The sequence below is a fragment of the Meleagris gallopavo genome, chromosome 4 (genome assembly GCF_905368555.1).
Source record: "Meleagris gallopavo chromosome 4, MGAL_WU_HG_1.1, whole genome shotgun sequence".
Taxonomy (NCBI): Eukaryota; Metazoa; Chordata; class Aves; order Galliformes; family Phasianidae; genus Meleagris; species Meleagris gallopavo.
This window is the reverse complement of record NC_139407.1, coordinates 34,887,785-34,903,927: the sequence shown is the minus strand read 5'-3', so window position 1 is coordinate 34,903,927 and position 16,143 is coordinate 34,887,785. Positions and strand designations below refer to the sequence as shown.

Sequence of the window (16,143 nt, the reverse complement as noted above, 5' to 3'; positions counted from 1 at the left end):
CCCAATTATTAATAGTGATTCAATTATATTTCAAAAGCAGAAAAAGCTTTATAAAACGTATTCCTAATAGAATAGATCAGGAATATAGAAATACTTGTATAGCTATTCTGTGCACGGACTGAAGGCTGTGCACTAATGAAGACCTGAAAACACTCTGTATGATGAAGATTCAAAGAAATATTGAATAGCTATGAATCCATGAACACCAGTTATATGGTGCATAAAGTTAGGGAAGTTTCCTGTTGGAGGGGAAAAAAAAAGCGTAACTTATGATCATATCTTCAATCATATATACAAGAGGGCCTGAACTGATATTGCACAGTATTTACATGATGCTACTACATATAATGCCTTTCTCTGCAGTCTTAAAATTCTTTTAATGTAGTCTTTTACACATAAACCCTAGACTTGAAAAGAAAATAAACTAGGGAAAATGGAAATATGATGTCAGAGGAGCATGTTGGTTCCTACATGACTCACAAGCAGGTTTAAAAGCCTCGTAAATTCTGTACTGATCTCAGCTCTTTGAGCTAGTTTGGGTGGAACCAGCAGGAGTCTATGGCCTCAGCTTCAGTTTAAAAAAATGAGCACAATCGGGGGCCACCTGTTCATGCTACAAGGCTTGCTACCTTCAGTGCCACTTATTTTAATTCACTGTAATCTCAGCAGGGTTGAGCAGGTGAGTTCCTTTCCTGTCTCCTCTGCACTGACCTGCTTAGTTCTCATCCCAGTTTGTTTCAGAAGTAATCCCCCATTCCTCCTTAGCTTTACAGAGTAGTACCTTCACTACATTCACCTCCTTATTTTTCTTCTGCTTTTCATCTCCGTTGTCCTCATCTCCTCTGTCTCTGATGCAGCAGTTCTCCTCTTTGCCTCCCAGTTCTGCAGCATCTTTCTCAAGTACTGAATACTTATTTGCTGAGTGGTATCAAAATTGCCCGCGGCTATTCAGAAGAGGAGCAAGAAAATCCTGTTCTGATGCTACAACTCAGATTATGGACCATTCTTAGTTAAGATAGAATCACTTTAAGTGTCAAAACTTTAAACTAGTATCTACTTAGGCCTTGCCAACTGACAGTTTTCTGAGACTTATGGCGTAAACCTTGATTCTCATAGGCATGCCAAAGAGCACGTCTTTCCGACTAAGCAGTGCTCTTGCTCCAAAGCAAAGTGATTGTTAGACTTTTCAGTAGCGTGGATGTAAAGATTTCAATACCACAAGCAACCTCCTCATATTCACCTAAGGTTTTTGATTGTAATTTTACTATAATTGTAGTGAATGTTCACTAAAGACTCAAAATTTATTCCAAGAAAGATCCTTTGTCTATCTTATTGTTTCATATTTACATCATATGCCATATCTATCATTTGCCACTGAGGACTGGATCCAGTAGATCTAGTGTTCTAGAGTTCTAGAGACTTGAAAGTATTGGCACTGTACCTGACCCTTCCAAAAACATGTGTTGTTCATGCTTCAAAGTATTAGTGCAATTTTAAAGGAGCATCTTTTGAAAACTCTAGGCTATGTGTCTTATTATCTATTCTGCTTTGCTGCTGGAGTAGAAAATATGTAGTAAAACAAACCCAAGGCCAAGCTGCCGGCAGACAACTTCAGCATCTGCATCATCCCACTGATCGTCACAGACAGTCCCCCACTGGCCAGCATGGTAGACTTCTACTCTTCCTTCGTAAGCCTTGTTCCCACCAGCCAGTCGGATTGGAATAAAGACAGAGGCTATGATCAAATAGGGAATATAGGAAATGGTCACTTTGTTATTCTGATGGTAAAGAAAAAAAAAAAAAAGAAAAAAAAAAAGACAGCTTAGTGGTTTCAGTGATGTTGCTCACGAACTACAATTAGTTTTTTTAATTCTGTGAGAAACCAGAAATCAAACTTGCTAGAAATTTGTTCCTCTAAGGTCCACTCTCTGGAGATGAAAAATACTTTACAAACAAGAAGCTATGCTGATCTGAGTTACTTTGGTGTCAAAATGTTCACAAACACTTTGAACCATAAGACCAAATACTACACTTGAGCAGTGGAATTGCATTTCTACCAGTAAGGCAAAGTCAATTCTGTACAAGCTTAATCCCAGGGGGCAAAATTTGTAAATAAGAGGCAAAAAATTATTTAGTTTCCATAGAGGTAGAATTTAACCCTCATGTTTTGGCTTTTTCAAAAAATTAGTCTTTTTCTGTCCAGCAGGAGATTTTCTTGGAAGCATCACTTCTGCAGAAAACTATAATAGAAACAGCTTAAAACCATATAAAAAATAGTCAATTTTGTATTTAAAAGGTTAAAGTTTCATCATATCTAACATGTGAATGATTCACAGTATGATTCACTTTTTGTGTAAGCTTTCCAACCAATTAATGTTATTTTGTGACTGAAAAAAAAGAGAAAGGAGGGAATTTCTCTGAGTCCATCATAATATCTCACCCATATGAAATCTAAATATGTTTATTTTTGTTGGTTTTTCTTGTTTTGTTTTGAAGTTAATTAAACTATATTCATTAAAAAGGCTACTGCTGGTAGAACCTACAAAACAGGCAATTTCAGGAAACTCCATCTAATCAGCTGAACCTCAGGATTGATTTAATTAAATTCAGATATCCCATATCCTGAGCTCTAAAGAACTGATAAGCTTCCTTTCAGCATTAGTGACATGGATAAAATGTCTTTGGGAAATTTATCTGAGCCAAATAAGCTTTTCCAGTGAAAATATCTATAAGCAGAAAGCAAGTCTTATGATCTAGGAGTAAAATTTACTAATTCATAAATTTCAGTTTCTTTAGGCAAAACTGTTCCTTTTGGTATGATTCTTCATCTTCTTTCCTAGGTTAAAAAGGATTCATCTTCCACCTATACTACAGTTTTCTAAATTAAGAATAAAATTATGTTTTTCTAAGTAATTTATTGAAATTCCTTATGAATAGCAGAGTTGTAGGACATAAGTGTGTCTGCTTTTGGATAGGAATGCAAGTAGGGGAAGAAAGGAAGCACAGTGCTGGGAGCAGCCATACAATATGTTTTGGTTACAACTGAAGAGAATGTCTCTGCCAGCAGAGTCATCCTTAAAGTCAGCAGTATCTTAAATCTAACAGCATAACTGCCTACTTAGATACTGTTTATCGTGTCAGTTAAAATAACCTGAAATATCTTAAAAGCATTATTAATACATTTTTTTGGTAATATCATTGACTTGTGTAAAGTAGCGATCTACTGGTAGGAGACGTCAGACCTGTTGTTTTAAGTGTACACAATAAATAGGCTGTCCTTTTGCAGTGACAGCCACATTCACAGAATGTAAGGTCAACATTCATCAGACACTTCTCTACCAAAGTCAGGTTTAATCTCTGTGTGAAAGTGATGTCCTTCCCTGTTGCTCATGAAAAACTAACAAATTGAAATGTTGCTTTTGTAGCTAACTACTACTACTACTAATAATAAATATATATTTTTTTTAAGTAAGTAAAAAATGTGGGGGAAACAATCCTACTTTTAAAGCCAGAGGTCCATTTCTGCTTTACCCTTCCTCACAACCTGGATCTCAAAGCAACATTTTGCTTCTTGATTATGGAATGGTAAAAGGCGGTTCTGCTAATTGAAGCTTGCATAACATAGAGAAATTTGAAATAATTAATGGTGCTATGAGTCAATCTGTTTAATTTCCTGGACCAAAAAGTCTATAGAAAGGTTTTCTTTTTCTAATTTTATAATGATTGATTATTATTACTTGCATTTAAATAAGGTAAAGAGTTAGCCAAACCATATGTTTTGTTTTTGTTTTTTACCTAGGGAAGAGCTACATGTAACAGCAGCTGCTGTGTTTTGAGGACATATTCCATCCTGCCAGATGTCTTTTTCACATAACAGTATATTTTCTTCATCACCACGACAACGCACTTCACTCCAGTAGACAGGAATAAGGCCCAGTTCAGAAAATGGTATGTGTTTTGATGTACCTTTTTCACTGTAAGAAAAATAATCAGGTAGGATATTTGAGTTGAGTGGAAAGGGAGTGAAACATCTGTGAAATCTATTCATTCCTGGTTCTCACTAAAAACTTTGGGGTAGAAAAGAAAGAGCATTCCTTAACAGTGTAAAGTCATCACATTTTCTTACAGTTCAGGGCAGTCTTCTGCACAAAGCAGTTACAGACTAACCCAGATCTTGCCATTTAGTTGTGGAATATTGTAGTACAGTGGCCTATGCCCTCACAGGGCCAGCCACACTCCTCCCAGTTCTTGACAGCAAAAATCAGTGCAGCAGTTCCTTCCACACTCCACAGGTAAACTGTAGTATCATCCCATGACAGATAATGCCAAGAACCTTTCATTTTTCTCCTCTCCTGTGTTCCATTAACACTAGTCACTGCTCAGCACATGTGCGTGGCATATATAGTTATGACCATGGGGCAGTGAAATCACCTCACACTGCATTAGCTCATTCTCACGTCCATTATTGTCCATTCAGCCATTCCCATCTGACTGTCCATCTATCCATCCAACCCTCCATCACCCTGAACTTTTATAAACAGCTTCCTTTCCTTCCCAGACTGAATCCAAAGAAACTGTTCTGAATTTTCTTATCTCCCATCTAATACCCAATAAAAACAATTTAAAAACAACATCCAAGTATTGTAAAAGCAAAAGGAGCAGAAAAATGGAAGGACCTGAAGAACATTGGCAATACCTACTGAATTCACCTTGTGGTATACAGATCCAAATTTCTATCAAACACTCAACAGAGCATAAATAAAAAGTTTCAACTACTATTTGTTTGGGTATTTTTGGCCTGGATTCAGATTCAAGTCATTTCTATTGAAAAGACTGAGCCATTCACACATACCACTGAACTACTTTTCTAATAAGGGTCTTGTTCAACTGAAACGTTTATTCGAATGGTATAGGTATGGGTATGGATGGCAAAGATAAATTAAAATGAGGAAAGGAGACATTGCATGTAGACAGCTCAAGTCATAAGCAAAATCACAGCCTCCAGATGGCTAAACTTTTATCCCATCTAATCCTCATATTTTTTTAAGTTGGCATGGTGTGTCCAGATTAGAATTGAATGTTATAAAACAGCCTACATTTTGTTCTGGCTTGCAGTCTTAAAAGTAAAATAATCATTAAGAATGCCACAATGCAAGTATGGTGTACTCGCCCCCTGCTGCTTGTAGCAAATGTAATCACTCCTTTGATATGTAACGTAAGAAATGTTAGAAAGGCAATTAACTAGCTCTATTTGGGGGCTTATTGAGAAACTACGAACTGAATGGAGTAGCAAGGGAGGAGGGTAGTCAAATAATGGCTTTGCCTAGCTTAGATGACATTGATTTTCTAGAAGCTGAAATTGCATTTTATTTTTAAAACTTCCTGTGGATATGGGCATTTTCTTCTTTTCCTCAGTTCCACCTTACTATATCAACTGCAGCATTGCTATAGGCGTTATGTAGAGCTAATGACCAAATTACGGTGAAGGGTCCTGTTGATCAAATCCACTTTGACAGCCATGGGAAATACTGGTCAATAAGAACAGTGAGCTGTTAGCACAATGCACAGATTTTCAACCTCTGTGATATTACCATGACTGTAAAGCGTTTTCATGAAAATGTAAAGCCACAAAATTTGTCTGGTTTTAGGTTTAGTTATCAATGTGTAACACTAGAAGTAAACCATACAGATTAGTTAGTTGTATGAAGATAGTACAACAAAAATACCCCATTTCCGAAAAATCTAGGATGAGTCCTAGCTGTCTTTTGGCAGAATATAATGGATTATTACCAGGGTAACACAGTGCTCCTGGGAATAGGGAATATTCCTGTGATAAGAAGCCATGAAGAAGCAAATTCTGACCACATCTACATTTTTAAAGATTCAGTAAATTAAAGAGCTACTCTTAATTGACACTTAGATATGCAACATTAGGATCAGACCTCATATTTCTCTCCTCATGGATATCTGGATGTTTACTAAAGCAGAAGTTGTTTAACTTTGAAAGTACAGCATCTAGCTCCCTCCACTCTTTTTCAGATCCCACATACAGCTTTCAAACAAAATACTAATTTTCACAATGACCTCTTTGAAATACAACATAATTGAAGGAACCAAAAGATTCCCCTTTATACTGTAATGTCATTAAAGTATGTCAACTAATTTTCACCCAGACAAAAACTTACCCAAGTGCAAGCTGTCGACATATGACCGTTGCATCATTATTGTCCCAGTGGCTGCCACAGATTGTTCCCCAGACTCCATTCAAATAAACCTCCACTGTACCTTCAAACTCATTCTTGCCACCTTGGAGTCTCACTGATGCTTAAAAAAGAACACAACAAAAAAAAAAGGTCTCCAAGATGCTCCATGTCTCAGATAATTTATCCAACTACTGGATTCTGAATCTCTTTTTTCCCTCTGCAGAATGAATTTTTGTTTCAAGTACTACTATCTTATTTTGCATTCTTTGGTTAAGCTGCTTCTAAGAAGGACTCTGGCATGTCTAACATTCTTATACAGTAATACACAACAGCAGATAACTTTATTCCTTACATAGGGAATACATTTTGCTTTTTACACTGAAGCTACATCACTTTTCTGATTCTTCTGATGCTCCAGCTTAGTTAGTAAGTTCTAACCACCAAAACAAAGTATGTACAGACTGCATAAATATTTAGATGTGTTTACCTCTACCCAAGTGAGCAAAATTTATATGAGTGGTATGTTTTTATCTTCCACATAATTCAATCCAGCTTAAAAGAATCAGAAAACAACCACATGGATAAAATAAAAAAATAGCTTTTGCTCTGACCCATGTAATATTATGCTTGTCGTGGATGTCAGTAGTTTATTTTAGCCAAAGAATGCATTTGTTCAGACTTGTTCTCAGATAGAAAAACACTTGATGATGTTATATTAATTCATGAAGGGTCTTTAGCAAATTCTCAGACAAAACAAACTAAACGCATTAGGAATTTTCTAAAAGAAGTGGGAAAAAAAAGAAGAGTGTTTCTTGGAGCAACAACAGACAAATCCAATAAATTAATAGATTTTGCATTCTTATATTACAGTATTTGTATTTGAGGTGCAAGATGCATCTGCAATTGAATGTCGCCAAAAAGTTGGTTATAGATGTAACTCTACAGAATCAGAACAGTACTTCAACAAGAAAGAATACATTTCTGATAAATTATAAAACATAACCTAATTGCATGCATTAATATTGCCTGAAATCTCAGTTAATCCATCTGCCTCTCGTCTGTGATCTACTTAAAATCAGAAGCTACATCATCATCCAGCTTGCAGGGTTTTTAGCAGTAAGAGAGTTAAGTCAGTGTTTGTGCCTGCCCTCCTTGTACGTGTGATGTGTTCATGTATGTGTATATAATAATAATAATAATAATAATAATAATAATAATAATAATAATAATAGGTAGATCTACCTTTTCTTCTCAGCTTTCACACAGAGCGTGTTCTGGTTTTAATTTATTTCAGTGCAGTTTATAAAACCACCAAGTCAAATGACTGCCAAAGGACTCGAGGAATTAGTTAACCTCAAACTTGATTTTGTGTGTTCCTTTTGCCTTCTATTTTCTCAGCAGTACTTAATCTACAATCAATTACAAACAAAAGTTATTCAACTCATGTTACAGTGTATGCTATCATTCAGTATAGAGGACTATAAATGGCTTAATTATAGCAACAGTAAAGCAATACTGCTCCTTGTTCTTTTGTGTTTATATTTTTAATCTTCATGCTTTTCTGTCACATACAGACAGGTTCAGGAATGTTATTTATTTCTGCTCTTCACTTGACTTTTGTGTAGACTATTGTTATCAATTTAAACATCAGTTTTAGTCATAGAAAAGTGATTTCTGGCATTCCAGAAAGTGTGAATATGTCACCCTCAAAAATTAGTTTATTTTTGTACATGATTGCTTAAGGTCCTGCACAATTATTGTATTAATGCAGAGTTTCCTAAGTACACATTACACAATATATCTATGAAAATACTTAGATAAAGGAGTACTTGAAGAGTAAAACTAAAAGAATAAAACTATCTTCTATGATTTCCATGGCAGAACATGGCTCATTGCTCTTTCTATTTCTGCAGAATTCCCAGAGACAATACTGGAAAAAATTATTCTTGTACACAGAATAAAAGATGATACAAGATTCTGCACATCAACATGTCTTTTCCCAAAGATTAAAACCAAATAGGAAATCCTTTGCCTGTCTGATAGACAACTCATGAAAGAAGTCTAAAAAGCACAAAGATCTGTACAGGACATGTACTGTTAAACAAAGAAAACAGACTTTACCCTGCTGCCAGCTCCCCCAGAGAACTCTGGGTGACTTCTGCTCCCTACTGAGGTGGGTATTAGTAGGTAAGGAAGGGAAAATGATTGGAAGGGACTGAATCTTATTTCTGTGAGACAAGACCTAGGAGAAAATATTAATGAATGAGGGATTTAAAAAAAAAAAAACAAAAATATGTAATATCTCAATAAAATATTCTGATTTGCCTTTTTACTGCAGATTTGCAGCTGCTTAGGAATACCAGCATTTTATGAATGATAGCAACATACATAACTGACCTGTGTTTGTCTCACAAGAAAATACAATGAAGAACCAGATACACAAGATTGTTATTAAAGGTAGTTTTTTTTAACAAATTTAAAATATTATTGATTGACAACTGTAATTTAATCTAGAGAGAAATAAAGAGAAAGCCTTTTCTTACAGGTAGCTAACATAAAACCTTTTAATATGTCTGATCTTTATTAGAGTTAACTGAACATATGGTATAATAAAACTAATTTTAACATGCTGGTTTACACTGACTCACTACTCTTCTTCTAGGATGGTCTTGATACCTACAGCTGTACTTAACCTAAACTACCCATGGCAAAATCTAGCATTCACTCCTCAAGCAAAACAGTAAGTAGTCCCGTTCCCCCCCTTTTTTTTAAACAAAGAATTGAAAAGTCTCTGAAGGGTGGCTTAGTATTTTTCTAAGTTCAGTCCAGTTCTTGCTCAGTATTTTAGCAGAATCCAATGAAAGTAAATGATACAATATTCTATGTGTTTCATATATGCTTGAGTATGTATTAGCATAAGTCATAATTACATAGCAAGCAAATCAAATAGCAAATTACTGAGACAAAGGTAACTTATTCTGTAGCTTATTCAGAATGTTGTGGTATTTGGACTACTGGCAGTTATTTTACTGGATCACGAGATAAATTAATTACAGTAAAATGGATACCTCATAAAACATAACAGAATTTAAAATATATCATTGTGCTTCAGTAGGTTCGGTAGGTTGATCTTAGGGAATTGCAAGCTGATCAATAATAGAATTAGAATATTCTAATTCTAATAGAATTAGAATAATAGAATCATAGAGTCCTTAGTGTTGGAAGGGACCGCTGAAGGCCATCTGGTCCAACTCCCCTGCAGTGACGAGGGACACCATAGCTAAATCAGGTTGCCTAGGGCCTGATACAGCCTCACTTTGAAAGTCTCCAGGGCCCGGGCATCAACCACAACACTAGGTAACCTATTCTAGTGCCTCGCTACCCTCACTGTAAAATATTGTTTCTTTATATCTAACCTAAATCTACCCTCCCTGAGCATGAAGCCATTTCCCATTGTTCTGTCACCACAGACCCTGCTAAAGAGTCTGTCGCCTTCTTTCCTGTAGCTCCTTTTTAGATACTGAAAGGCCACTATCAACGTCACCTTACAGCCTTCTCTTCTCCAAGCTGAACAGCCCCAGCTCTCTCAGCCTGTCCTCATAGGATAGGTGTTCCATTCTATGGATCATTTTTGTGGCCCTTCTCTGGACACTCTCCAACAGGTCTATGTCTCTCCTGTACTGAGGACTCCACATCTGGACACAGTACTCCAGGTGAGGCCTCAAGCACAGTACAGAGGGGCAGAATCACCTCTCTCAGCCTGCTGGTCATGCTTCTTTTGATGCAGCTCAGGATATGATTGACTTTCTGAGCTGTGTGGGCGCATTACTGGTTCATGTCCAGCTTGCCATCCACATCCACCAATACTCCCAGGTCTTTTTCGACAGGGCTATTCTCAATCCTTTCATCCCCCAGTGTGTATTGGTAATGGGGGTTTCCTTGACTCAGGTGCAAGATATTGCACTTGGATTTGTTGACCCTCGTGACGTTCACCTGGGCCCACTGCTTAACCCTGTCTAGGTCGCTCTGAATGGCATCTCATCCCTCTGGTTTGTTGATTGCACCCCACAGCTTGGTGTCATCAGCAAACTTGCTGAGGGTGCACTCGACCCCACTGTCAGTGTCACTGATGAAGATATTAAAGAGTATCAGCCCCAGCACCAACCCCTGTGGGACACCACTTGTTACCAGTCTCCATCCAGACACTGAGCCATTGACCACCGCTCTTCAGACTGGATCCTGCAGCCAGTTCTTCGTCCATCAAACAGTCTACCCATCAAATTCATATATTTCCAATTTGGACAGCAGGATGTTGTGGAGTACTGTGTCAAAGGCCTTACTTACTGAAGTCCAAATAGATGACTGGTTCTTCCCTTGTCCATTGAGTACTAGGATCCTGCCCATGGCTCTCAATACTCTTCTCAGCACTAGTCACAAAAATGAAGGAGCCCCTCAGAGAGGGATGCACTGACCACAGGAGAGTTAGAGACAAGGGCAAAGAAGCACAAAGCAGGCCTACTAATCAGCTCTAGGACACATATTGTGAACAGTGTTCATTCAGCCCTATTTGAAGAATACTTATCTAACATCTTCACAGAAGCACGCTCATTTACATACACTCAGAAATGTATGCATTTCTTTTAATTATATTTTACCCAAGACTACTGATGGTCAATTCATGTTGTTTACACACAGTCTAGTAATTTTAGATGCTCTAGTATGTGCGCAAGACTGAATCTTTCCCATCTGCTATCACTGTTTAAAAGAGATTAAGTTATGGAAATGGAAGAAAGTAAGGATATCTAGTGAGTACTGCTGAGACTTGCTCTGCAACACCTGCCATATAGGCACAAGCTGAGACATAGAGTAATTAAAAAAAAAAAAAAAAAAGGCAGAGGAAAACCACCCAGCAGACTTTTAATTAACTCTAAAAAGGAGAAGTGCTTTAAAGGAATTGTGCTGTAAACAGCATGAGTGGTCCTTTGCCCTCTTCTGCTATGTCACTCCCACGTCTAGAAATGCTGGGTGACTTCAAACCCTATTTTGTTTTCTACAAAGAATGAGAATCACTTCCACTCCTGCTTTAAGTACTGCAGTAGTAGGGTTTATGGTGTTTATGGTGAAAGTGTACCAGTATTTTCCTTGTAAACACCTGTGTTCAAAGATTTGTAGCTTGGCTGGAAATGCAGATTTTCAAAAGAGTGATCAAAAGTAGATGTTTCTTGTGCTTTGCCCTCTGGTACTACGTGCACCTCAAGTTAGAGGTCTGCAGAAAAGCAAAAGTAGTATTCCAATTCTGGAAATTTGTAAAAACAGCAAATATTATTTCTGCTTGCTTTTGCAAGGTGTTACAGCGTGGGACAGTGCCACAGAAAGGCTCTGCACTGATATTCCATCTCTGTTGCCTCTGAGTCAATTAGGTAGGTGCAAATTAATACTAAGAATGAGAATGTCCCATTGATACATGCTCTATATTCTACATAACTATATAACAAGTTGTAGTATTTCTGAACACTAGCAGATGATTCAGAATACTATGAGTCTGTCCCAGCTTCAGAATGAATTGAATTTATTGGTTTACATGAGGTATTTGGAAAAAAAAATAAATCTATCTGCATTCTAGGCTCAATCTAACACCAGTTCAAATCGATGGATGCCTTCTTCCCTTCTGGCGTCAGGCCTAGCTGAAATCAAAGAAATTATCCCTGTTGACTTCAGCAAAACTATGGGTGCTGCTCTCTGTAAGTGGTGCTGTTATCCACCACTTTCCTAAGCCCTGCTCTCAGTCTAAAATTATAACTGCTTTCTCTTGGTAGTTTAACCTTGAAAAATGATGCATTTGTCAGGACTACTTTTAAAGATCCAAGATGAGAACTTTAGTACATAGCATTACTGCATACTCAGAGAACATTATATTAGAAGTTTCATAAATATTATATGTACTCAGCGTGCAGCGTGCTGAATTGGTTCTTCTGCAGCAGTGAGGTTCATCATATCAATGATCAATGGCTTAAGGCTTTGTAAAAAGTAAATTGAAATTTTAGGACTGTAACAAGCTCTAAAGGACTGCAATTGTATTATATGGTACAGAGCTGTAGAAAATTAGGAGGTCTCATGCTGTGCAGCATTAAGAAGAATGGTTCCAGAAGAGCTGCTTCAACCATAGAAGACAAAAATAGACGCTTAATTTTTTCTTTAACCCTATGCTATTAAGAAACACGAAAGTCCCATAATACCTTCCATCAAGGTCCCATAATACATTCCATCACCTGCCTGGAAGCATTAGTGAAGCATTATTTGATTGGCACTAGTGGAATCACTTGTGATGAAAGAGATTTAAATGGAAAGTCTGGATATTCTGAAGATGTGTGCTTTAGTTCCATTTCTGACACTGATTAGTACTGTGACCACAGGCAAGACATTTACCCCTTCTTTTATTGTTTCCTCTTTGTAAAATGAAGAAAAATAGTTAACTTACTCAAAGAGCTTTAAATTAGATTTATAACAACATATCATGCAGAATACTGCAGCTACATGCCCCATAAGCATTGTGTGTTGTGGGCTTTTTTTCTGAAGCATGAGTAGGATATGCACAGGTAAGTTGTTACGAGCAGTACCTATAATACTAAATTCTGCTGGACTTAGGCTGGTTGTTCGTACAGCATACTCTCAGACTCATTTATTTTCCCTTATTATTTCCTTGGTCAATCATGATAATTTATGTATATTTGCATTTGGTTTACTTGTTTTCAAGACATGAATAAGAAATATTACCCAGATGTCTCTCATTTTAGAAGGAAGGAAATGAAACACCAAAATCTATTAAACAAACTGAATTTAGGCTGATACTGTCTAGTATAATTGCAAAGGGTTTTTTTTGTTTTGTTTTTGGGTTTTTTTGTTTTTGTTTTTGTTTTTTATTATTTTTCAGCATTACTGTTAAAATATGAAGCACTTTAATATATACATGCACAAAGTTAGAAAGTTTAGCCAATTAACTTTGCACATTAGTTATAATATTTAAGCTAGAAAATCCAGGAGATTTACAGTTAAGGCATTGAACACAGCATTGTATTTAGTAATTGCAGGTGCCTAAAACTCAGTGCAGGTTTCCTCAGCACATGCACTAAAACAACAGAAATGGGAAGATAGTTTGCCCTTCTTTCGCTAAAAACTGCATCATAACATAGCCCTACTTGCATTTCTTCTCTTCTTGTGAGAAATGAGCATATTTCAGGACCAAAGTTATAGTAATGGTTTTTTGGGGAAAATAGCTTGACTTATTTCCATATTCCACATTACGCTACTTAATGTACTCTGAAATTCTTTGGTATCACCTCCACAAAGACTCTTGGACAGATTTTGGCCCACTGGAGCCACTGAGATTTCATTGTTGAGTCCAACAGAAGCAGAACCTTTTAGCTGTAAAGTATCACCTACTGTTCAATAGCTCTGTCCTCTACCTTAACCTGGATTTTCTTTTTCTTGGGCAAAGAGGAAAGACAAGAAACAATCTGAAAAGAGTGAAGACACAGCTAAACTCAAATCACATAGTACTTTCAGCATCTTTTACTTGATCAAGTTCTTACCATACTTAAAGGGGATTCTAGAATTAAGTTGGAGTGAAATTGGGCTATTAGTAATAAAATGATACATATTAATGTATGACATTAATTTGGACTCTGACATACGAGTCCAAAATCCTTAAGAGTTCTTTGGGAACCAAACTATACATTCCAAAAAAAGCTATAAATATGATAGACTAAATTAGGGAAGCAACTATGGGACCCTTTTCCAATCTGAGACCAGTTAAAGGGTGTGAAATATTCTGCATTCTTTTCATCTTAGTCTAGTTATTGTTTTCTCCACCATGGCATCAGCTGCCTGGTATTCTTTCCCAGGAAACATCTGTAATACATAACATCACTTTGTCTTCTCAAAGGAGTACAGTGACTCTGAATACGGCTTTAGAAGGCGCTTTCTTCTTATAAGCATAGCTAAACAACATGGACCTTGGTGCCTCCATGTGCTCTTCATGTGATGGTTTATACCAATACATATAATTTATCACATTGTTCAAATTACATTTTTTCAGTTACGCATCTGACAGATAGGTCTTCTAGGATTATTGCTGGGAGATAAATATATCTGTCCTCTTCGAAGATCTGAACGATCTGCCCTGACAATAACAAAATTATTAATACTAATACTAACTCCCTTGCCAACCTTTAGGTATTGTAAGATATGTGAAGAGAAGGGCAACAAGGGAGAAAGTCCTTATTTTCATTGCAACAGTTACATGTGACCGTTTTTAGTACAGATACAGACAGGACAGAATTCTTCGGTAGGAGATAATATCAAAGAGATGCAGAAAAATTGTTTCCCTCTAGCAAAGTCATTCAAACCCTGTCGGCAAATAAACACCCCCCTCTGCGGGGGTTGGCAAAGCCGATGAGCTATAAAGCTGAGGGCTAAGTGCTGGAATCGCTGCTCAGTCCTCATGCATCGAAAACTTTCACCGCAGCCAGTAAGTTCAGTTAGGAGGGTTTGTGAGGGGCCGGGCTCACAGATGCCCGCAGCCCCTAGTGCTAACTTGCAAACCCCGTTATCTCAAAATGTAAAAAGAGAGCGAGAGGGCGACTAAGCCGCTTCCCAGAGAAGTGCACCCGGTTACAAGACGGGAATGCCAGTCTTACCTAGCCGAACGCTTAGGATACCGTTTCTGAACGCGAATCGCCTAGTTATAACTTAACGCATAAAATGACGTGGTACCTTCGTCTTCCCGGTGCAGCTGCCGATGAAAAAGTTCAAAACCACCACGAGAAAATTCTTTGCTGTCACCGTGGCGAAAGGCGTTCGTCCCCTCCCTCGACCCGCAGTCCCTTCGAAGACCGCGGCGAGGGAGCCGCGCGCGGGATGCCGACGCCACCGCCGCGCTCCGGGACGCGGAGCCCCGCGCGCACCTCCCGCCGCGTCCCGCCCGAGCGCCGCTGCCCCGCTCACCTCGCTCGCAGTCGGCGCGCTCCCGCTCCGCCCGGCGCCGGCCGCTCCCAGGGCCGCACCGGCGTCGGCCGCCGCCGCCGCCGGGCGGGGCGCAGGAGCTGCGGCGGCTCCGAGGCAGCCTGCCCGCCGAGCCGCGCCGCGGAAGGGCGGGCGCCGCGGTCGGCCAGGGGCGCCGGGGCGCGGCGAAGCGCCCCGTGGGGCAGCCGGCGGAGGGATGCGGCGGAGGCGGGCCGGGGGACTGCGGCGGGGCGCGAGCGGCGGGAAGGCCGGCGGAGACCTGCCCCGGCCCGCGGACTCCGGGCAGCGCCCCGAGCACCAGCGCCACCACGAAGCCGGCCAATGTCATGGTGCCAGTCCCGCCGGCTCGCGTCCATCTCCCCTTCTCATCGTGCCCGGGATGCGAAGGGGGAAGGCGGGGCCGCGGCGTCCCGCTAATCCCCCCCGCCGCGCACTCCCCGCCACCTCCCCTCGGCTCCCCTGCGCGCGGGGGAAGGGCGAGTGGGGCGGCCGTCGCGGTGTGTGCCGCTACCTGCCGCTGCTTTCCCGAACGCCGCCCGGCCCCGCGCGTGACCCGCCCCGAGCACCCCGCTGGCCGCAGCCCGGCCCGGAGCCTGCCTCCTGCTCGGCCGTCAGCCGCAGCTCCTCCGCCGTCCCTGTTTCCTCGCCGCCCTTCGACTTTGTTGCTGCCCGCCGTCCCGCCGCATTTTTCCCCCCCGCTTCTCCCTCGCGCATGGGACTTCTCTATAGCCACCTTCTTCAGAGGCCGTGCCCCCTCAGCTAGGGCTCCCCCGACCTCTCTGACACTCTCACAAAGGGCAGAGGGAGCCCGGGCACAGGCGGACTGGGGCAGGGGCAGCGATTCAGCGGAGCCGCAGCGCGGCCAGGGGCAGAAGCGTGCGGTAAGCCCCTGAGAGGTCTGCGGGAAACAAAAGGGCTG

At 39.9% G+C, this 16,143-nt stretch overlaps 2 protein-coding genes across 4 annotated transcripts in view; one reads left to right on the top strand and one right to left on the bottom strand.

Annotated features, from left to right (window-relative positions):
* Window positions 1-16,110, bottom strand: part of PRSS12 (serine protease 12) — a 43,695-nt gene extending 27,585 nt beyond the window's left edge. The window contains exons 1-4 of one of the 3 annotated variants that reach the window (XM_085222835.1): window positions 15,207-16,110; window positions 6,186-6,318; window positions 3,796-3,974; window positions 1,585-1,735 (exon numbers count right to left, since the gene is read on the bottom strand). In XM_085222835.1, coding sequence (XP_085078961.1) covers window positions 1,585-1,735; window positions 3,796-3,974; window positions 6,186-6,318; window positions 15,207-15,552 — 809 coding nt within the window. In that variant the 5' untranslated portion in view covers window positions 15,553-16,110. Of the gene's footprint in view, window positions 1-1,584; window positions 1,736-3,795; window positions 3,975-6,185; window positions 6,325-14,975 lie in introns of all 3 variants that reach the window. The other 2 variants (XM_085222834.1, XM_010710093.4) reach the window with 2 other exon arrangements.
* METTL14 (methyltransferase 14, N6-adenosine-methyltransferase non-catalytic subunit) overlaps window positions 3,804-16,143 on the top strand; it is a 52,148-nt gene continuing 39,808 nt past the window's right edge. Inside the window, exons 1-5 of the mRNA XM_085222843.1 lie at window positions 3,804-3,948; window positions 8,117-8,376; window positions 8,542-8,660; window positions 8,866-8,943; window positions 11,549-11,623. The gene's annotated coding sequence lies outside the window, so the exon portion shown is untranslated. The remainder of the gene's footprint in view (window positions 3,949-8,116; window positions 8,377-8,541; window positions 8,661-8,865; window positions 8,944-11,548; window positions 11,624-16,143) is intronic.